Source organism: Merops nubicus, unplaced genomic scaffold (assembly GCF_000691845.1).
Source record: "Merops nubicus isolate BGI_N331 unplaced genomic scaffold, ASM69184v1 scaffold15540, whole genome shotgun sequence".
Taxonomy (NCBI): Eukaryota; Metazoa; Chordata; class Aves; order Coraciiformes; family Meropidae; genus Merops; species Merops nubicus.
Window position 1 is genome coordinate 14,411 of NW_008581045.1, and position 23,704 is coordinate 38,114.

At 39.5% G+C, this 23,704-nt stretch overlaps 1 protein-coding gene across 1 annotated transcript in view; it reads left to right on the forward strand.

The window, feature by feature from the left end:
* LOC103780824 (protein MMS22-like) overlaps window positions 1-23,704 on the forward strand; it is a gene marked incomplete at its 5' end in the record, with an annotated part of 34,149 nt that overhangs the window by 9,660 nt on the left and 785 nt on the right. The window contains 5 exons of the mRNA XM_008948519.1: window positions 6,858-7,069; window positions 9,263-9,429; window positions 10,815-10,911; window positions 11,958-12,125; window positions 13,764-13,840. Coding sequence (XP_008946767.1) covers window positions 6,858-7,069; window positions 9,263-9,429; window positions 10,815-10,911; window positions 11,958-12,125; window positions 13,764-13,840 — 721 coding nt within the window. The remainder of the gene's footprint in view (window positions 1-6,857; window positions 7,070-9,262; window positions 9,430-10,814; window positions 10,912-11,957; window positions 12,126-13,763; window positions 13,841-23,704) is intronic.

Sequence of the window (23,704 nt, forward strand, 5' to 3'; positions counted from 1 at the left end):
AAAAAGATACATTTTTTAAATAAATAAGTTGACATATTTTTCCTTGAATTCATGGGTCCTTTTTGTTTACTCTTTTCCCTTTTCTTTTAGTCTTCATTTTAACTGTAGTCTTAACTGATTACTTCAAAGGATTGTATTGGGAAATAATACAGTGGTGACAATGTAAACCTTCCCTGATTTATTCCTTTCAGAAGTTGCATTGTGATCGATGGCAAGTCGTATGGAAGTGAAGATGATTATACAATGATGTGCAGAATATGACTTGCTTTACTGCTCTGTAGGTGTTTTCAGAAGCTGTGTGTGTGTAGGACCATCTGGACACTGATGTTAGCGCAGAGTGTGACTGCTTGCTAATTTAGTGTTTTACTCAGAGAGCACTGTTTCTCCATAGTCTGCATGAAGTATGTAGTTTTAAGATAAGGCCACTCAAGCTGGTTTTGAAGTCCAGGTGTTGTGTACGCTGGTTTCCTGTTTTCTTTGTCAGTTTCTGACTTCCTGACCTCACTGTCATTCTCTTCAGCAGTCTGCTGCGTAGTCCACATGCTTTCCGGCTGAGCGAGATGATCTTATTGACCAAGTAGTTTACTTTAGACAAGTGCTGCTTCTAGAAAACAAGTAATTCTTTAATTTGGCAAGTACTTTTGGGGAGAGAAGACAAAGAGGAAAAACCTTATTTTTCCTGTTTCAATATGGAACTTCAACATTTTATTAATTCTTTGTATTTACAAAGTTCCAACTTTTTAAAGTGCTTCAAAATGCTTCATTCATTCCAAACTAGTTCCTTCCCCTTTATTTGGGAAGGTGGAAAACCTTCAATTTAGAATGAACTCAAAATGAAAATATTTTAATATCACTTTAAAAAAGAAAAAAATTATCTGAGGACGGCTTCTGAGCTCCTTTGAGATCAAATAGATTCTAGGCACTCTCTGACTTCTCAGGTTATTGTTTCACAGTTAGCTGAAGGCTAAATTCATTCCCTTTCACCCCCATGTGCATTCCTATTTAATTTGCTGTAATGATTCTGTGAATAGCAATTTGTGTGCTGATTCGACTAGTAACTAACCCCACAAAACAAACAAACCCACCCCAGTCCAAATGGACATATCAGAAAAGTGATAAAGTAGTATGTAGTAGTGTGTAAATATGGCAGGAGGAAAAGAGCAACAGAATCCTCTGGGAATACCCACACCTTGACTAACCTAAACTATTGGTGAAATGGGAGATCAGACTTTCCTTGAGTGGTTGCCCAGTTGTGGAGGTGGAGCTGTGGAATTTTAGTGCAGGAGCCTTAATTCACCTAATGTCAGACAAACGTCGTTCAATAGCTCTGTCCCCGTTAATACTCTAGCTTACAACTTAATCCTTTGGGAATTACATGAAAATAAAGAAATGAGAGTTTGGAGACCATGCAAAATATCTTCTTATACATGCAAATTCTTTATTCATAGTCAAAGCATAAAAGCCCTTGAGTAGCATTTCTATGCAGAGATCTTTGTAATTTTTTTTTTTCTAGTCTTCTAAAAAGTTTCAGGCTCCATCTCAATGTTCTCTTATTTTCTTGTCCTGAATTCTGCTTTTTCACCTCCTTCAGTGTGGGATGCTTTTCCTTTGTCCAAAAAAAAAACCAAAACGTTATATCTCATAAATTGCCTTAGTTTGCAAACAGTGGTTTGCAAAACTTCCACCTTTCCAGACATTTTAACAACTGATCTTAATGTGATTTATTTGATCCCTTTTTGTAGGTTTTAAAAGGATTTGAAATTGGTCTTAGTAGCAGGTAATTAATTTCACACATTCATTGATGCAGCATCTTATGAAATCCTGTAGAATTCCTGAATTGTATAGAAGAAGGTTCTCCAACAGTCACATACACTGTGGTAATGCAGCTGGCCACACAGCTTGGGCAGCACGCTTAAAAACATGGACAGTGTTGTCATTGTGCTGTACCAAGATGGGGCATCACCATTGCTTGTCATCCTGTAATGTTAGAGGCCAGTTTTTCATCATGTAGGACAACATAAGAAGTTCCTTCTCTCCTCACAGCATATTTTATTATGAGCTTTGCAATTCACCAGAACCGATGGCTGTATCTCACCCTCCTTGACCAGCCCAAACCTCTAGGTTTATTTTTACTAGATCAAAATAGAGGCTTTGTTTCATTTTACACAAGCACAAATAATTGTCAAATGCTCCAATTAAGGCTAAACATTGCATTTCTTTCTCCTCATTTCAGACTGACTGTATTTAATTATTGTGCTGGTGTTCACTATATATATTAATTTGGGATATACAGCTATGCCTGTTGACTGTTATCGGGCAACTGGTCTGTTCTCCACTATACACTGAACTTACCTAGAAGTTTCCTTCAAGCTCAGTCACTGATGCTGCCTTGTCAAAGTAGCTTAGCTCTAGCAACTTCTAAACTAGTAGTTTTTTCTTGCCTAAAGGGTACTGTCTGGATATTATTTTGTTCACTGTGTGTCATTTTTCAATAATATTTGATGACCTAAGAAAGATTTTGTTGGGATATAACATCAAGGTTATCCTCAGAGTTGTTTGAATGATGGACTTCAGAAAGTAAAGCATTGAAGAACATGACTGAATAGCCACTTTATAATTTTATGAGACTGTTTTTAACTATGAGATAGTGAGGCACGTAAAATCTAATTTTATGTATTTTTACCACTGCAAAAAGAAGTTGAGCTGATTTGTGTAATAGTGGATTGCTGAAGGAATTACCACAGGAAGTTTAAGAACAGTCAAGATTGCTCTTGGATGGATTTCTTGAAGAATGATTTGGAGGAATTTTGATACACATTTACCAGTAATATGGGAAAGAGCTGAAGCATTGTACAGAAATTATTTTAGAGAACAAATACTAGTTTGAATCTGTCTTGCAGAATATAGTGTAGGTGAATGGAATAATCATAAGGCACATAATGATAGGTAAGGTAAGATACTTGATTTATCAGCATTAATCTTGTCCAAACATGGAAGATGGTTGATTTCTATCTAAATACAGGAGAGTGGTGAAAGAGCTAATTCTAAGTAGTGCTTGGCACATACATTTTCCAGTTATTTTAATGGGCTTTGCAAGCTCAGCATTTGTCAGAGATCAGACCTTAAAAGCCCTCCGGTGAGCCACATCTGTGGTCCAATATTTGAGCAAGCTTATTAATATGTTTTGTGAATTATAGTATGTGTTTAATAGGAATTGTACAACATTAATTGGTGAACAGCAGATTTATTCCAACAGCAGGACTGGTATTATAAGTCATCATTAGGTAGCTTGGCAGTTCTGCAGTGAATAGTTCCAGTAATCCATACTAATCGGTTCTTCGCTCTCCACAGGTGGTTTACAGATCTGTGGATAAATCAGAAGAAAGAGGCAGCTCTGGCCACAAAAGGTTCCTGCAGTGAACATGCAGAGGAATAGTTTGCCTTTCTGCTAAAATGAGGAGCAGATGTTGTTATGCCCCTCTGCTCCCCTTAAAATGTCTTTGTTTTGGGTTGTTTTTCTAACCTCAGAGGTGGCTAAAGAACAGAGCTGAGAAAGAAAGAGTGGCTCTATCAACTCTTTAATGTCCATCTGCTTTGTAGAGATTGTTCTAGGGGTCTGATGTGGTTAATTTCTGATCTCTGGTCCAGAATTGCAGTCCAATAGCATGTGTTTCTTTTCTCTGTCATATGAACAGTAGCTTCCCTCTTCTCTGGGAATTACTATTGGGATTTAAAAGAAGAGAGTTCCATGTGATTTCCTTGTAATCACATCCTTGACCAGCTCTGCCTAGGATATTTTGACATTGTACTCAGAGATTTGCAGCTACTGTGCAGTGTTGGGAATATTTCCCTTGTGCCATGTAGAATATGGTGTTGTCAGACCTTGTTCAGATGTGGTGATACATAAGAAAAAAAGAAAGAGTCTAAAATAAAGAACACGGTGGTGTTCATTGACTAAAATAAGTGGGCCTTCATGTCCAAGACAAAAAAACTAAGGTCTTCTCTGGAAACTTGTCAGGAACAGTAGAAGCATCATGGTCAAAGATGTGATGAATCTTTCTTGAAGAGCTTTGATGCTGTAGATGTGCCTTTCACATGTGAGGACTGATTCATGGGTTTTGCCACTATGTAGAAGAGAAGGATTTGAGAGGTGGAGGGGAGGGTTTTTTTCCCTGGCTCTCTACAAAATGGAAGGTGATTTTTTATTTTTTAAAAATAATTTCTATCTATCTTGGAAGCCATTGGTGCTAATCTTGTAATTTTCATTAGGAAAAATTATGAGGATCCTCTTTATTGAAGACAGCATTTGGTATTACTACACAGTTTTTAAAATTATACCTTTTTTGAGAGGCAGCATTTCTGCCTGATCTACCAAAAAGGAACCTAGAAACCTTTCTAAAGAAAACATTAGATTACATCCATGTTTCTAAATGCTTCTTAAGTTAACAGTTCTACTTAGAGGGTTTCAAGAGCACTTTCTATCTTCGTCAGATAACTAAAGAAAAAAATCACTAGTTAACTTACATTCTTTTTTTTTTGTCTCTAGTCAAGAAGAGTATCTAAGCAATGCTCTTGGCAGGCTCTTTTTTTTTTTTTTTTTCTTTTATTCTTTCCTTGTTTTTCAGATTGCATCTCTTCCCATCCCACACCCCAAAAAATCAGAATCAGTTTACTATGTCTCCAAAAATTCTTTTATGAAAAATCAGGCTGGGCTTGTTAAACTATCTTCAAATGAAACTATTAGGATATCTGCAAAAATTAGTCTGTTCCTTCAGATATCTAAATACTCATATTTTTTGCTCTTGATTGCACCTATTGCGTATCTTTAATATCATTTCTTAAAAACATCGTTATTATTTAAGTGATTTCTTCATTCTTTTCTTGATACTATAGCATTTGTTGATCCTCAATTTGAAGAACTGTCTCATTTTAGTAATTATCACTGTTAGTTTTTCACAGGTGTTATGTTCTTCATGTATTCCTACAGGTGTCTTCTGTAAGGTTGTGATGTGCTTTGTGCCCTTTTATCAGATGGATTAATACACTTTCTCTCAGACTTTTTTTGTGTGTAGTGTTAAAACAGTCTAGAGCCCTACAAGTGCCAGCCCCGATTGGAGCTGTAGTACAGAAAGCAGACAGCTCTTCTTTCTGCCTGCTGCAACATCTTACTGAAAACACCAAACACTCAACCTTATATACTAAATAATCTGTCATCTGTAACATTTAAGAACTCTGATACAGCAGCAGCTGCCTCTGCCTACAAAACCTTGCTGTACATACACAAAAGGAGGAGAGAATCTGAATTCCTTATCAAAGTCCCAGTTCAGAAAGTGTGGGTTTTATCATTGGGATTTACAAAAATTAAGAGCTCTAAGGAGCTCTAAAAGGAAAGATGTGAAGTTAAACCCTAACCAAAAAAGTCAGTGTTGAAGAGGGCAACCTACAACAAGTCCTCAGGCAGGTCCTGAAGCACCTTATTTCTGGAAATCTCACGTTTCTTGTGTTTTTCACTGTGGAACCAAAAGTGGGAGCTGTCAAGAGTTTCAAGAGGGTGCCAAGCTGACCCTCAGCTGTGTCTCAGCCTGCTTTATTTCTGAGAGAATTGTTCTGGCATGTTCACACAGACAGGCATAGATGAAGATCTTTTGGGGAGGGGGGTGACTCCTATGTGAAAAACAACAGAAATACTCTTTTTCAGTAGCTGGGCAACAAAAGCAGCTTGTCTTGAACTTTTCATTCATGTATTAGGGGCTTTAGTTTACCTCAGCAACCATCAGTATTCAGGCAGATTCTCCTACCAAAACTGAAGTCTGGATTACAAAACCAGTGGAAGTTTGAAGTACTGTTGAAGTTGCTTCTAGGGAACTCTGTACTTGAACTTCTTTTATGCCATTACTCTTGTTGGACAAAACTATTGTGAAAACTGAATTCTCAAGAGGTTTATGTTTGTGCTGCTGGCTGTGACCCTTGTGATAGGAGATCACTGGACTTTGGTTTTTTTTTGTTTTTTTTTGTTTTTTTCCTGTGGTTATTTCTTCTTCCTTTCAGTAATCAAAGGAAGGGGAAGGAAACTCTTAACTCTCTCACAGCAGCTTGTACTGGTAAAAAGAATACTCTTTTTTTCAGAGACCTACTGTATATATGCTGTATAACTATGGGTAGTGTTTGGATAGGCACTTTCTGGGCAAGTATTTTCATTATGGATTTCTCTCTGGATCAATATACCTTATATTGGATAAATCACAACCATTTTAGCCTTCTCTTAAGCAGATTTTTTAACAAAAAACTTTCTAAATCCCTTATAAATGGTGCTTAATTTGCCCTGATTTGTTCACAGGATTAGCAAAATTTTTCTTGTCAGATCACAATTCTGAGTCCTCAGTTTTCTGCTGTATTGTTCATATAAAAAGTTCACACAGTGCTTTACAAATAGATGAGGTATTCCCTCTCTCCCTTCATAAATCTTACCTGGCTAATATACTTTCTTAGACCACATACAGAGTTGAAAAAGAAGTTGGGAGCTCTTGGGCACAAAAACACTTCTCAGGTCTGAAATGCCAAGGTTTTATTTCAAATGTGAAGAGGAGATTGTGTGTCCAAAGTTTTTCTTCCAATATATTAGTAAGTCTAGTGAAAGATTTTTCTCTCCTTTGCAAGCCTTGTCCTGGCTCTGTCTTCATTTGTAGACAATCATATCTGCAGCAAATTGCTGATGCTTATTTGTTATGCAGTGGTTGCTCTGTGTGGTATTTTATAGAGCATGTAGCAAGTATTTAGCCTACAGTTGTTAAAGATTTCTTCAAAAGCGTTGTTAAAAATTTACTCAATTTTATATTTTTAAAAATTTTCTTCTACAGGGCTTGTCCTTTGCATGTTGCCAGTCCCAAATGCAAGGTGCCTATTTAAATCAACTGCTTGGGAACATTATTCAACAGTACTTTGGACGATTTCTTCCTTCTTCTCCAAGTGTGCTTGGAGCTGGGCAGCATCCTGTGCTGACTGCTTTATGCAGTTCCATCACAGCCCCCCAGGTGCTCCGACTACGGAAGACCACTCTGCATGTCATAAAGTAAGGACCAGTGAAGTAAAAAAAACATCATTTATTCAGGTTTCTCAAAGAGCTAATAAGAAAGTAACTCTCTTCTCAACAACTGATAGTTGCTCTGTGGGAAGAGCCTCTAAGTTGCTGGGCAGGGAACAAAGTAAGGAGAATGTGTCTAGAGCGGGAGAGAAAAATTGAGAAGATGTGGAGACTAGTGAGAGAGTCATTAACAATGGAAGTTCTAGACTACAAGAAAAAATATGGCATGGAGCCACATGAAAAGCAAGTATTTTTCTAGAAAAATTGTGCTTCAATAGACATAATCGTATGTTTGTGTCTCAGGCTGTATTTTTAGGGTCACAGAGGTGTAGTTGCCACAGTTATCTGCACATGGGAGGCCACATTGCTTTGTAAGTGTCAAGGTGCACATGGCTGTGCCAGCTACCCAGGGGAAAGGGAGAATTTGGGGTGTGGGAGGAAGAAGACGTAAAAGGTGGGGAGACAGCATTTGTTCACTTTTTCTTTGTTGAAGAGCGTGTATATGTGTTGATTAAAAGCATTTCAGTGTTGATCTTGGGTAAATACAATAGGCAATCCTGTAGGTAGAGCCTGTATTATCACATATTAAGGGAGGGAATTAAGATTTCAAAGTTTTAGTTCTGAAGTGTTTTCAATTTAGGAATATTCAGACTTCGTTATCTTAATGAGCTTATTTCTGAATATGTATGTACAAGCATGACTTTTAAGATGATAGTGAGAAGAAAGTTCTGAAAGTGTAATGGCACTTGGTGATTTGTAGGACATGAAACGTTCTTGAGTGATACAGAGAGAATGTGGCAGAACTGTGCAGCAATCTCGTCTGCAGACTGCTGGGAGGGTCAGGAGGCAGTCGCTGGCTCTGTCCCTCAGTGCGTACAGAGTTCATCAGCCATTTGCTATGTCCAAGCTACGGAATATCTTACTGCTGCACAAAGGAAGTGGAACCACATGGGCATGGGCATGGGCATACTGTCCAGGTCAGAAAACTTCTAGTGGAAGAGCACCCCCAAAAAAATTGGTGTGAAAGTTTCATAGTAAATTAATGGGATAGAAGATTTCAGAGTTGCTAATATTAAAGTGAGTTAAGACCACACAATACAGGAAATACAGAAGTAAAGTGCTTTCATTTGCTAAGCTACACCAGTGCTCTGGAGCTGCACAATGAAATTGTCAGATCTCTGAAAGTCAGGTTTCATTTGAAAGTTGTAGAATTACTCCTTATTAGGTTTTTAACAAGGATGGTGGGTTTTAATTGATGCATGTCTCAGAAAAAACGCATGCCTTGGTTGAGCAGCTAATGGCAATAGCTAATATTAAATATCTAAAGTTTTTTTGAAGGCTCTACAGGAGCTTTTGCTAACTGATGAACAAATGCTGTGTTCTTTTTGCTTGCACTTTTCTGTCCTGGATGCTTCAGTTCAAGTCAATGGGCTTACTATCTTCAGATTTCAGTGGAGTCATTTTTCATGTCAAATTAACAGTAGTACAGATCTTTTTGTATCCTTTTGCAGAAAAATAATTCAAGCTGTTTGGATTGGAACGTGCCGTGTGTATGATGTCCAAATTTGCTCTTGTTGCAGATTGACAGGTCACCTTTTATCTTTTGACAAATTTTATACAGGACACCATCGTGTTAAATGCAACAGAGCAAAAGCAGACATTGGCTGTCCTGTTAGAACATGCTGTTGACAAAAATAAAATAACAGTACCAGTATAACAGCAGAGCTGTTGTAAAAAGTTGGACTGTGGGTTGACAGAAGAAGATAAAGCTAAATAAAGTAATTGAACAACAGTTGTATTTTGGATATTGGTTTAGGGTCTTAGAATCTTGATTCTGCCTTTTTTTTTTTTTTCAGTTACTTTTTGAAGCTGCCTTTATATTTTAACTTTACAGTCACACTTGACTTTTTAACTATAATTATGATAGCTGTTATTTCTTCCTTCCCTCAACAGAAGAGTCAGAAGGCACTGCTGTCCTCTGATAAATTGGGAGTCTCTTCTAAGACTAAGACAAATAGAAGCTATTAGTTGAGCCTAGATAAAGATGGAAATCTGTGTAATAGCCCTCATGCTGAAATATCATAAAGTTATTTTAGCGTGTGCAATGCTTGCATTGAATGGAAAAAAAAAAAAAAAAAAAAAGAATTGCAGCCTCTGTTTTGGTTTGCTTTGTCTTCCCAGTGAAAACTACCTGCAGTTCAAAGGTCATGCTCCACCTCCTCGCTTGGCCTCTGTTCTTGGGTTCATTCTGGAGGTACTGCAGAGAACCCAGAGCACTGAACTGTGTGACATGGACTTAGTTCTCCCGGCTGTGTTGAAATGCATGCTGTTGGTTAATGAGCTACAAGGTGAGCTGCTCGTTTGCTCTGAATACATCTCTGCACACCTGTAAGATTTTTGTACTGCTAAGCATCTTTCATCTCAATATTTAAGACTCTTAGGTGAGGTGAAAGAGATACTTTGGCTAGATAAACTGGACAAGCTTTCTTTTTTTCATTAACTGGTCTGGTACTTCTGCCTCCAAGAGGCAGAGAAGTCCTGCCTGGTTTTGCTTTCTAATGAACTAATGATCAGCTTCTCAGAACCTTCTTCTCATCTTTCCTATCATATTTCTCCCAGACTGAATTGTGGAAGCTTTCTTGCACCTAAAGTTTTGAGACCAAATAAGGCTAGTGTATGCTCTCCCCACAGAGGCATCATAAAAGGATGAAAAGTAGCATGCTGCTCTCTGAAGGCATCTTCAAGGCTTCTTTCTTCTTTTAGCATGTTTTGTTTGGGAGTGAGAACTTCTTTATTTTTAGCTTCTTAAAACACGAAGGACTCTGTTCACCCCACAGGTGTATAACAAATGCACATGTGTGCATAAGCTCAGCACTTCTTGCTGCCAGTAGAGACATTGAGCAAAATGGGGACCCACGTCTCATTTCTCTGGGGAGTTTTGTTTTATAAAGAACTTTTTGATTCTGGTTTACAGAAGTTTTGGGATAAGATGTTCTTAGGATATTAGCTGAATCATCCCATACCTTTCTTCCCCTTTTTGCCATCACAGCCCTATCTGCTTGAAGCTGAGAGGACCTTCTCTGCAATGTGTTGTGGAGTAGAAATGAGCTGAATACCTTGTGCTGATGTAGCCACCAGCTCACTGCCTGCCTAGACAGGGCTCCACCAGACCCTTGCAGAAAAGTCCTTGCAGCCCAGTTCCACCTTTAGAAAGGAAGAGCTCTATCTGGTAACTTTAATATTTATTTAGAAACAAGGTGAAGAAAATAGTGGGGGTTTGTGTTTTTTTTTTCTTTTAAAAAAAGATGTAGGGTAGAATTCAGAACAGTGTCTACCATTGAAAATAAAGAGTAGATCTCTGTAGGTTTGGGCAGGATTTAATGCCAAGGCTGTTTTTCTTTAACTCAAACAGGAATGATTAAAGAATACAAGAACTTAAATAAAACCCTCTATTTCCCATGTGTGTCTCTTCACTTTGACATAAAGAGATCATAGTGTACTTAAAAATCTGTATGTTTAAGGATAATGGTGGTGAAAATAAGACTTTTGCATAAATCTGTGATTCATTCTGCTCTTTATAGCCAATCTAACTGCTCTCACATTTCCTTTGCATCAAAGTAAGATAAAACCTTATTTTTCCCTCTCATTTAAAAATTCTAGTCTTCATGAAAGACATTCTCCAGATGGTCAGTCCAAGAGCTCTGTGTGAATCTTGTACTTTTTGTTTTTACAGTTAAAAAAATATCTACAGACATTGTACAGTACATGGTAGAAGGCTGCCAAGCAGGGTCAGGAGGAGAACATGCCACCCAGCTGACTTCTGTATTTAGGTAACCAGAAAATATGCCAGTTGGCACTGAAGCTACTGCATGCCAGTTGACAGCAAACATGGTTTTTAAAAATAACTAATTATCCTTAACATACTGCATTGTCACTTGTTTATGGTATTTAAATAACGGTGCTCTTGGCACTGGTTTTAAACATAGCTTGGCCAAAAAGCCAGAGGAAAAAAAAAGCAGAAGAGAGAAACAAGATGTGCATGCCTAATTTAAAGTGTATATAATAGAGATTAAATCCTCATACAACAAGCTTTACTTTTTTAAAATTGATTTGATTAATTTGATTTTTGATTAATAAATCACATATTATAAAGGCAATTGTACTTAACCCATACCTCTGCAAAGTGAATCTTGTTTCTCATATGGGTGCTGTAGAAGAGCTACATGACCTGAGACATGATGACATTCTGCAAACGTAAGAACCGGTGCTCTGTTGGGTCATGTCTAGATCAAAGCTCCAGAGTGACTCAAATAAGAACAGATGCTTGTGAGCATGCCAGTGTTCCTCTGTGATCCATCACTTTCATGGGATGTTTCATCCCAAGGGAGTTACTTCTGATTTAAATGTATTTTGTGGTCTTTAAAGGCCTCAAAGCCTCAGGAAGACAAATAGGGGCATTTTGTCCAGTGGTCTGTCCAGTGGAGCTTTATAAGAAATGCCAGGTATTTCTGCAGACTTGAATCTAGATCTCTTGCTTTGCTGGTCTTTATTATTTCTTACTAAATAATATATACATGTTTTAGTTTTGCATTCAGACACATTATAAAGTAAAGTGCTCTGGAATAAGTCAGCCATGGTGAAACAGCAGCATAATCTGACAACTTGGTTGAAAATAAATGTGTGGGATTTTTAGCATTAGCCTTCAAAAGCATGGCTTCATTTAAAGAAAGTATTCCATGCAGATAATTTCAGGGTAACAATATGAAAATTGCCATGCAGCCAGATTGCTTGTTCTGATTAGACTCCCCAGTTGTTCTTGGCATGTTCTCTGCATCTGGTTGTGACCTTGCATGAAATGCCTCTGTGTGCCCCTCAGGCAGTTTATCCAGGACTATGTTGCTGTGTATGATCACCGAGTTCTCAGCATACTGGAGGCAGTGGCAGTCCTGGATCAGACGTTGGTCACCAGCCTGATTCCCACCATCACACAGGCTCTGAAGGAGTCGGAGCGCAAACAAGGTCTTGGAAGAAATGCTGCACAGAGGTTTGATTTTTTTTTTTTTTTAATTATAATTTATTATTCGGTTTATTTGATTTTTACTTTTTCTGCCAATGAACAGTAGAGGTTTATTCTCTTGAAAGGAAGCAGTGTTAGACAACAGAACAGGTACTCAAAAATTAGTGATTGTTTGTTTGTGTTCGGCCAGAAATCTCCCTTTGCTCAGGCCTGCCATGGTTTTAAGCCATCTATATTTGTTAAGTATTTTCAATTATATCATTTTATATAATTATTTGATAATTTCAGATATGACCCATAAAGTCCTCTGGAACAGGGACTGACAGGAAAATTCTTTGGGCAGGAATTCTTCTTTACTTTGTTTTGCAACATAGAACATAGTGAGCAGAGGCAACCTGGCTTTGGATAAATTCTGCTGGGGTCTGTAGCCCTAGTGCCAGACAGAAGTACCAGAATATGTAGGATTTTCGTACTATTTGCTTTTGATCTTTTGATAATGTGTTCTTTTTTTATACATATACTGTTAATAAGGTAAAAATTCACTCATTTACCTAAAAAATCTGAAAAAAAAAAAAGCAAGTTGTTTGAGCTTCCTGAAATACATGCTTGGAGATTACTGAAGAGCTAAATTTATTTTACCATCATCACTTAATGTATATATTATCTAACCCGTTGTTGATGCTTTGTATTAATAATTTATATTTCAAATGTGCTCCATTACACAGCAGTCGAAGGTGATCCATGAACATTTTTTTTTTTTGTAAGAGCACCACTGATTTTTCTGTCTAGAATCCTGGCTACTAGCTAACATTATATTAACATATTTTGTGCAATTATTATTATTTGTGCAATTATTATTGTAGGCATTAAACTGCAAACCCATATATGTCTGTTATATATGTATAAGTAACAAATTTCAGAAGTTGCATTAGATAATTATAGTGTTGATGCCCAGTATTATTATTGCAAGGAACTAGTATGAAAACTGCAGTTTTGTTTGCTCAAGTTAATATTTCATGAAAAAATATGTATAATTAGACTAGACCTAAATGTCAGAGGCAGTACTTTAACAATAATTATATTGTCTAGTTTGGAGATTATTAGAATGAACTTCAGGTGAAGAGCTTTGCCAATACATACACACTCTTCTGGAAAATCCACTTGAGTGACAGTCCCCTTCTGAATTCCAGGTTTATTTTAAAATAGTTGTTGCCCTTTGTTGAGGATGATGGTCTCAAATCTGTGTCAGTGCCAGTCTGCACCCTCGTGCCAGTGGTCACGTCACTGTGCTGTAGCATGAGTCACAGAAAGATTTCTTATGCAGAAATCAGGTAGCAAACATGATGAAGTCTGAATGCCAATGTTTTAAAATAAATAAATAAATAAATAAAAGAAACCCCACAGCATTTTGTTAAACAAGTAGATTTGTAAGCAGCTTCACTACACTTGTAGCCATAAACAATGCCATCCTTATTCTTCTTCCAACCTGGCTGTGCTAAAAATTCACAGCAAACAAAGCAGTTGAATAGGTGAGGAGGAGGAGAAAATTAGTGTGTTTAATATCCAAATATGTAAACAGTGTATTTGGGAATTACGTGCTTTTACTCCTAGGATGTGTGAGATTAAGTTACATGTTATGTTCTTTTGTGTTTTTTTTTTCAACAGAGAAGCCTATAAAAGACTCTTATCTTACCTCGCAGAGGCTGGACAAAATGAGATACAAAAGCTGGAAAATGAGACAGGTTAGCAGCGTGCTGGTGATTAATCCTTCCCTCTTGGATGTTCTGACACTGTCCATACCTGAAACTACACTCTACCACACGCCAACCATGTTTTTTTCCTTTACAATGGCAACACATTTATCAGTTCTGTGGGTTTTGGTTGGTTGGTTTGTTGGTTTTTTTCCCAAGTTATGTATTAATTCTAATAATTTCTGTGATATTTGAACATTGTCATGCATGTGAAGAGTAACACAATATACTGTTGAATGGGGACTGAATGATACAGCAAATTTGTTACATGCAATACAGGCTCTGTATTAATATACAAGGTAGGATTTTTAAAGAATTAAAGTAATATCACAGCTCAGTTCACATTGAGAGAGGCCTGGCCCTATTAACACTCTACTTTTGAAGAATTTTATTCAGTATTGTCTTAAGAAAATCATAACTTTGTAATTTCTAATTTATTATTTTACTAGAATGAGAAGAACCTGTGACCTCTAGTACTGTACCTGTTGAAGGCAGTGTGTTCACCAGGAGCTGTGCCAGTACCACAGAGCTGCCATTTGTTAAGAGAGGGCTTGTGTACATGTGGCACAAAATGTACACAGCTCTCTGAACCTGCCACCCCTATTAAAACATTAAAGTCTTTCAGATTCCTGTGTGAAATCTCTTCTGTTGTCATTGTGGGTAAAATATGAAAAGGCAGGTTCAGATTTCCTGTTCTCTTCCTTTTCAATACTATGCTCTTAACATTAACAGATAATTCTTAACCTATAATTTCCAGTGTCCCAGGGTATTTAATTAATCCCATTTTTATTAATCATGATGTTGCTAATTATCCATTTAACTTACACTAGGTGTAAACGGTGTGAGAAAAAAAAAAAAGAAAGAGGACAGACTTCTAAAGAAAATACTTATTTGGAGAGTTCATGCTTTTTGATCATAGGCTAGTAATTATTCCTTGTTTGCTTCAAAAGTTGGATCTTTCAAATATTTGCTGAGCTATGGGTTATCTTTTCAGTCTTTCCACAACAGGTCTAGCTCTGTAACTTCTACATTTTTTTTTTTTGTCCCCATGAAGTTCTCAGGAAACTTTCATTACTGGCTGTGGTATTTGCATTTTTCACTTCCCTCAATAAACCTGTATTTCTGCAACTACTTATGGGACTTTGGGAGTGGTAAGTTTGCCCTTAATGGCAACACTGATGAACAGGCTGCTTACTTTTCAAGTTACTCAGATTTTAACTTTATGATATTAATGGGAAGGAAAGATTATTTTTGTGTCTAATAGCTCTGCAAAAATCCTTAAAATCATGTTCAGAGCAGCTTCTCTTTCGTTACAGTGATCTTATCAAGTCGAAGTAGATAATCTTTTTCCCTAAATCAGCTATCGTTACTTCAGATAATGCAGTAACTAAAAGCCTCTTTAGGCTACTTAATAGTGCAGAACATGGAGGCTCTTTTCATTATGAAAGTGACTTATTGAACTTGCATTGTAGCTTCTTGTAAGCTTCTGTAACTGGGAGGAGTTTTATTCATCACATGAGGATTGTGCTTCCTAAAAGCTTTTAGAAAAAATAAATTAAAAAAATAAAAACCTCTCCACGAGGGATTAATAGAGATGTCTTTGACATTTGAGTGCTACAACACAGTAAATTACAGAACAGACATCTGACTGTAGTATTGCTTCCTGAAAGTAAAACCTTTGACTTCTAAGGATAGACTAGTTATTATAACAAAAAATTTAATGATGTGTTTAGTAGGACGTTAAAGACATATTTAATACCAGTTGGGAGTTTCTGAAAGAGCAACAGGGCTGTATGTAAATGTGTGGCAGCTCCTGGTGCATGAGAAACTAATTTAAGCAGTTTGGAAATTATCATTCTTCTCTGTCAAAAAGTTAATGCAAACAGGAATAAAGCGTTTTGCATCGTATTCATCAACCACTGCCAAATGGGCAATCTGGTTTGGTTTAATTATTTGGTATGGACATTTGCAGATGTGACTGACAGTTCTGATAATATTAATGAGATGAAGGCTTGCAGAGTGCTTGTGTAGATTGACTTACCAAGCATACACCGAAACAAGAATCCAGAACCAGTTAGGAGGAAAGAAGTCAGTCCTGATTTTAAGTACAATATAGAAAAAGACTGAAAACCACGATGAAATAAAATAAATTATGTATTATGTGTGATTAGATGATGTCTGTATAAAGACTAAGTCCTAAGTAGGACTCTGGACATTATTTAAATTAAACCTTTCCATATTATTTTACATATGAATAGTTTGGCTTAAAAACAGTATGAATGTCTAGCTTCCTTACCCAATGCATGGAAAACTGCTTAAGCTAAGAGCAGGAGATCCTGGAAAGCTTTCACACTGCTTGCCACCACTGGCAGGAGCAGTTTGTCTGCATATAGATGCAAAGTCTGCCTCTTCACTGTGCTTGAGAAACAGCAGGATAGAGCCTTGCTGTAAATCATGTGAAGAGGAGATCTGAAAATAAGACTTTCACCTACTGGTGAGTGGTATCTTTAACCTCCATCAGGAAAGGAGCTCATCCCCTGCCAAGTTTGCTTTCCTCTTCTTCCTCCACCAAAGGACTCATCCCTGTGGTCCTTCGTGGAAGGCTGACAATGGTGGGTGTGTGCTGAGGCATCTGTATTGGACCATGTGGAGCAGAAAGAAGCAGCAGCTGGGCTGTTAGTTCTGCCCCAGGGGTCAGTAGCCCGGCAGTGCGGAGCTTGGCTTCTTGGGCAGCTGAGAACATCACCACAGGGTTTAGCCAGCAGGTACCTCAGCGTGCAGTGACTTTGGACAGAAGATAAGCAGCTCCCTAATGTCATACTTACTTAGGCCTCTTGCTTCTGAGCCACTGTCCTGCCAGTGCTCATGGGCACTTTGTAAGCATTTTAAATCTGAACTGGAGCCAGCAGACACTTTGGTGTTACTCCACAGTCATATACCCACCTCAGAGGCTCAGTGAGAGTCTCTGCACGGTGGGAGTTGGGACAGGAAATTTCAGACATCTGTTGTCAAGGCTGTATAGGGAGAAATCCAGAGAGCATTGGGACAGAAATCCTCTGCAGACCACAGGGTGCAGACGTATCGCTGCCTTGCACAGCCTTACAGGTTTTGGAGTCTCTGTTTTTCAGAAGCAATGAATTACCAAACGCTTCCACCAGTGCTGGGCAGTTGTCTTTGCTGAGCCATTTGCAGGATGATCTGCTGGCCACTAATACAGGTCAGATGCCTGTTGTCCATTTTATGCCAGCTGAGTGTCACAGCAAATCTATTAAGCAAGGCTTCCATGAGTGTGTGACAAGACTGTTGATTACAGGAAAAAGATCATGTCTCAAGTCTGTGATGATTTCCAGCAGATGGAGAAAGGTATGTCCCAAGATCACTTTCCTAGAGACAAATACTAAGCCTTACTCTGTATCTAATAAGACTGGTAATTAATTTGAGTTCTGTCACTGACTGCAGAGAAAACAACAGAAATTGCTGTTTGGATGTCACCAACCCTAGACCACAGCAGCTGGGGGGGGGAGGGGGGTGGGGCATGGTTTTGGGGGCCAAACCTTAAAGTAGCTAGCTGCTTGCAACAAAAAAACTGAGGAGTGTGGATTTGCCAGGGCATCTGCACTACAATTATACAACAGTGAGAGTATTTTTACTTATTCATTCGAGCTGTTTGAGAAGATAACGGCTGTTTCTACCAGCTTATAGAAAATATGGTAGTTGAGATCATGCTGCTTTGTATTGTGTGTGGATGCAGACCTGTGCAGTGGGACCTTTGGCTATTTGTTTGCTCATGTTTATATCAAGCACCAGAGTGTGACCTAATGCAGATGTCTAGGACTTGTGAAGCTATTCTGTTGCACACTGAAAGCTGACTTCCACAAAGAACTGTTCAGTTAGCACCTGAGCAACTGGCTGGTATTAGAGAAGCACGCATTCGCCTGATGAAAACCTGTGTGGTGATCACTAACTTGCAATCGTCATATGAACACAAGACCACCATAGCTCTCCATTTATCAATCCATGATTTTTAACAGTCCTGGGGAGGAGATTCTCCACCTCTACTCCACTCTTGTGAGAACCCACCAGAGATTCAGACTAGATGGAAGAATTTTTTTTACGATGAGGGTGTGAAACACTGGCACAGGCTCTCGCCCAGAGAGGTGGTGGATATCCCAGCCCTGGAACCACTGACACTCAGGTTCATTTGGGCTCCAAGCAATCTGATCTAGTTGAAGATGGACCTGCTCCCTGCAGGGGTGTTGGGACTAGATAAACTTTAAAGGTTCCTTCCAACCTCAACTATGCTACAATTTACAGACCTTATTGATATATTTCATTTTACGTTCAAACATTAGCCTTGAAAAACAACCCTATTGTTTAGGATTGAACAATCCTAAACTATTGCTGTTTGGACAGAGAGACACCACTGCAGTTCTTTTACTCACCTCATGGAGGCTTTTCTGTCTGCTCACACACAGGCTTGGAGCAACAGCATTCCTAAGACCCCCTACCCAGGTTCTTGTCCTTCCTTCGTTCCCTTCTTTTCAGGGAGCACCAGCCCACGCATGCTGCTGTTGTGACTCCCATAATTAAGGGTGATAAGATCCTGAAAGTAAAGTTGTAGCTGGAGTACCTAATGAAATTCAGAGAAATGTCAACATATACACCTGAGCTCAGTCCTACTCCCCTTCTGTATAATGAAAAGTTGGTGGTATTAAGCCGTTTTGAACATTGATTAATTACTCTAACTACAGTATCACCTTATGTCAATGGAATTTTAACAAAATACTACATTTCAGTAAGCTTTTTCTATCCCCAAGCCTGGTGTGTGGTCTATGCCCAGCATCTCCTTTTGTTCAGAAGCAGTACTACTGTTGGCAGGAGACCTGCTTAACGTACAGCAGCTTTGCGAGCACTGTCTACTCTGACCTCATTGGCCAGAGGGATATCCCAGGATACATCCCCTTTTCTTTTTTGCAGTATGTAATAATTACATAATATTGTATATAATAATACATATGATATGTTGTCATAGTATATAATAATATTATACATACTGTATTATTGTGTTATATGTATTATAGTTATATATATACAATTTTTTGCAATAGATATATTCTCCCAAGTGATAGGACAAGAGGAAATGGCCTCAAGCTGCACCAGAGGAGGTTGAGGTTTCTTCACAGAAAGGGTTGTCAAGCACTGGGACAGGTTGCCCAGGGCAGTGGTGGTGTTGCCATCCCTGGCGTTAGTTAAAAGATGCGTAGATGTGGTGCTGAGGGACATGGTTTAGTGCTGGGGCTGGCTCTATTAGGTTAATGGTTGGACTTGATGATCTTAAAGGTCTTTCCAACTGAAATGATTCTATGATTCTATATAGAATTGAAAGCTGAAGAGAACATATTTCATTTTTATAGCTTCCCTATTCCAGAATTCAGGACACCAATCACCTCTGACACTTTATCATCCTTGCGATACGAAACAGATGTCCAGCACATCATGAACAATGGTACTTTCCTTTACTAGCCTTAAAATAACAGGAAAAAAAAGACACCTCCTGTTCAAAATCACATACATCCTCCATGAGTCTCACAAAGCTGTGCCTCTGCTTTATAAGAATTTTCCATTTGTTATTGTTATGAAAGAGCAGAAATGTGGTAATTTAAATTACTCCTTGCTTTCATTTTCAGTGCCAAAAAAAAAAAAAAAGGGTGGAAGGCACTTTTTTCAATAAAAGAACTGCTGAAATAGAAACATTTACACCTTGTATGCTAGAATAGAGCAGCAGACCTATGGGAAGAGGAAGGTTCTGTGTATCTGTTGTTATTGGTGGCTCCTCTTCAGTACAATTACGTTTGCTGCTTCCTGAGTCATTAAAGGAACTTTGATAACTGTCCACCTAAATGCAGTTGTAGTTCCCTCAGGAAACGGAAAAACGGCTTTATTGCACTCTGGTTTTCCTCCTTTTGGTAGCTTTTGAAAATTATGTATGCATGGGTGTTTCAATTAATCATATTTTATAAATTTTAACTATTACTTAAAACTCAAATTCAGTGTAATCAGCCCATCTGTTAGCAATGGTTATAAAATTATGCTGAAGATTAAAAATCTGATGCAGTGTCAATATGGCCTAGCATAATTAAGCTTGTTTTTATGATGAATGACGAGGATATGGCTTTTGTCTGCTTGAGCAGCTTTAAAATGGTAAACCTTCTGTAGACTTAATGTACAAAATGTGCAGGTATGTCTAGAAAAACAACAACAAAAATGTTACAAACTTGGATCCTGTATTCATAGATGTGGTGTCTTTGGAGGCCTTGGGACACGCCAGCAGAGTAATTCCACATCACAACCTAATTCACTGCCTTTTTCAATCCATCAAACGCTATCTTGGATCTACTCTCTTCCCTGCAGAATGTCACCTAAACAGGCATTAAAAATGCAAGTTTTCTAAATTCATTATTCATTTTGGAGAGGGGCAACATGACCTGTATGGGCACTAGTGGAAAAATGAGCACACCATTCACTTAGATGACCTGAAGATACTGCTAAAGCTACTCTGTTCTTTGGCACTTGAAGCATTTGCAACACGGCCTCATCACCTTACCTGAGTAAGAGTTAACATTTTAAGTGTTTTAATTCTGGCATTACTGTGAAACAGCTCTATACAATCATCTCTATTGGAAAACCATTCTTTATGTGGACACTTCTTCCCTTTAAAATGTGTCCTTGGGGGAAAAAAGAAAAAAAAAAAAGAAGCCTGTTTTGCAAAAATAAAACTGCAGAAGCTCTTTATATAGTTGTACGTGCTAAACTTCCTGCAAAGTCTTCCTCCCCTACAAACTCTGCCTGCAGATGAAGTGTTTTAACCTTGCCCTCTTAATTTATTCTACATTCTAATTTTCAATAAACAGATGCCGCCTCTTTTCGCGCTTGTTTCCACATTGTTCCACATTCTGCCTGTGTTGTTTCTGCATGTGTGAATATTCAATTATCTATTTCTCCACCATTCTGCAACTGATGTATTAAATCTCTGTAGTTTTGGGGGAGGGTAACTGGGGAAGGCAAAACTTAGAGGAAAAAGAGTTACAGAAGTTTGAATTGCCTACTTTCCCTGAAGGCTGCCAAATTAAAAAGAAAAGCATGAGCCACAAGTGGAAGTGCAAGGATTACAAAAACACTAGTGCACAGAAGCAGAATTGCTGCATACTAGCTCATAATGTGTATGTGTTTATTTGGTCAGCACTGGGGTGTGAAATACTCAAGAGAGCGAAGGGGCAGAAGAGGCTGTTGGTGCCTCTGCCACTAGAAATTGAGGGGCATGGGGGTAAAAAGCACAAAACAGCTCATTGCCACTGTGGTCAGCTATAGCAAAGAAGAGCTGATAACCCATCTTGGGACTCAAAAGCGAAGTATGCTGTATAAAGGAGAAACTGTTACTCTTTATGGGAATGGCCCAAGAAAAGAGACCACAGGACAGCTCTTCAGGACAGCCCTCAAAACCTTGTGGCCCAAAAGCCTAGCTGAAGATAGAAGTAGCTTTAATCTGTAAATCTAAGGAATTCAGGAGCACAGAACTGCACTGGCTCATGTGCTAGAAACTGCTGTTGCATTATTCACCTGCAAGGATGCCTCCTTCGTGAAAAACTCATCGGTTCTTACTGGTTGCAGCCTGTGCTGTCACCTTGCACACTCCCAGCTGGGAACCTGAGGGACCTGTGTCAGCATCTTCTCTCATGCTGTGCTGACATGAGTAACAGAACCACCAAGCATGGAAATATTCTTATTATGGTCAGCTTTAAGGCTCCGTGGAAAACCTGAGTTAACTGCATTTCAGAGGTATGCACCCGAAGTGGTAGGCTGGGTAGGGACAAAGGCTGGGGTCAAAGGTTTAAGTCTGCCAAAACCAGTACACGGCTTAGAACAGCAGAGGCAGGTCCGGAGCTCGTGCACAGGAGCCTGCTGCTGGTGCAGTTTCAGAAGCCAGGGACACTACACGGAAAGACAACAGAGCATGGACATGCTGATCCAGAAGCTTCAGCTCCCGGGCAGCCGCTGGTGGTGGCAGGTGAAGCCAGCCTTGCCCTCCCACCACCTGTTCCTCCCTAGCAGAGACCCTTGGCCAGGGCAGAGCCGCTGCCTGCTCCTGCATTACCAGTCTTCTCTTCTCCCACCTGGCAATAACTGACCTGTTTTCGCTCACCTGGCAAGGGCTATGCGGCTTTTCTGACTTCAGGTGCAGCAAAACACCCCCATCTGGCCTGTAGGTCCTGCAACAAAAGCAGAAAGACCCAGATAGTAGAGTGTGTCAGAAAGGCTCAGGGGCTAAGAGGTTGCCGTGAAAGACTTCTCCATAATTAGTGGAGCGTGATGATTAAGAGCCGGAGCAGACTCCTGACACTAAGAGGAGCATATGTGTTGTCCGGAGGCTCTGTGGCTGTGGGACCCTTCCCTAATTTAATGCAATTGCACAGCTGTTGAAAACTGCTACTCACCAGTACGTACAATTGGTGGTAACAACCGGAACCATAAGAACGTCCGAAGGGCAGAACAAACATGATAAATAACTCTCCTGACATAGGCTCCTGCTTTTCAGTCCTCGTACCGAGGCGCACGCTGCTCCGCGTGAGGAAGCCGCCTGCTCCAGCCCCGGCCTCTGGCCCAGCCTGCTGCTGCAGCTCCTCCGCAGGCAGCCAGACCCACCCTCAGCCCCACCCTGGCGCTCCAGGAGCGGCTGAGAAATGGCTCCATGGCTACGGCTGTGGTAAGCTACAGGCCTAGGAATAAAAGCAGCAAAACTGAGATGAGACGTACAAAATACGCTTGGCACTGTTGTCTGGACTTACAATGGCACTGGGCCTTACAAAGGCCGAGAGCTTTGAGTCTCCCACAAAACTGTTACAAAACAGGAAGCATATGTCAGTTCTGCACCTGGAGCGAAAGCTGCTCACTCACCTCCTGTGACACCTCCAGGATGAGGCTCAAAGCTCCAAAGATCTCTCCCTCCACGCTTTATTTCAGCCACCCTTCTCTCCAAGCTGAGACAGGTAACGTGTTTGTGTCCCTGCAAGTCACGCGTAACAAACCCTTGCCAGGCTTGGGCCTGCAGCCCATGCAGGACAACAGATTGGTAAAGTGTAAACGGCCTGTTGGCAGAGCTGGCCCTTGCGTGCCGATTTCCAGGAGATCAAAGGAATTTTTTTTGAAATAAATAAATAAATCCTGCTATAGGAGCCTGCGCAGCCTGTGCATCTCCCAGTTAGAGAGGAGGACTGCGTGGATGCCGGCTTGCTTTGTGCACAGAGGGAGACCTTGTTAGCACCCAAGCTGGTGTGCCAGGCAAAGCCAGCACCGCAGCAGCTCTGCTCCAGAGTGAGGAAGCTCAGGAAAAAAAAGAAAAAAAGAAACAAAACATAAAACTTTCTAACCTGAAAATTACCAGAAAAGGAAAGGTGATGTTGCGTGAGTACGCTGCCCAGCTAAAGACACGAACAGGGAGAAAGTAGAAAGTTCAGTTCCCTGTATGACTAACCAACCAGACTCTTTAAAGAGTTACAAGATGCATTTGATGTGGCAACGCTGCTCACTGGACAAAGTCAAAGCTGCTCCTGCCCAGCAAGTACCGGTCTCAGCTGCAGCCTGCTCTGCACCAGCATCCACAGGGATTTCATAGGCCTGCTCGGACAACACTGTGGCAGAGAACAGGTCAGCAGGTAAAGCATAGAAGTGCATAGTACCCATAAATCATAAATAAAGATTTAATTACATGCTTGGTTAATATTTACAAACACTGAAGTTCTTGTTAGATATGTAAATAAAACACAGAAATAAGAGACAGGGACTGCAGTAGCCAAGCAA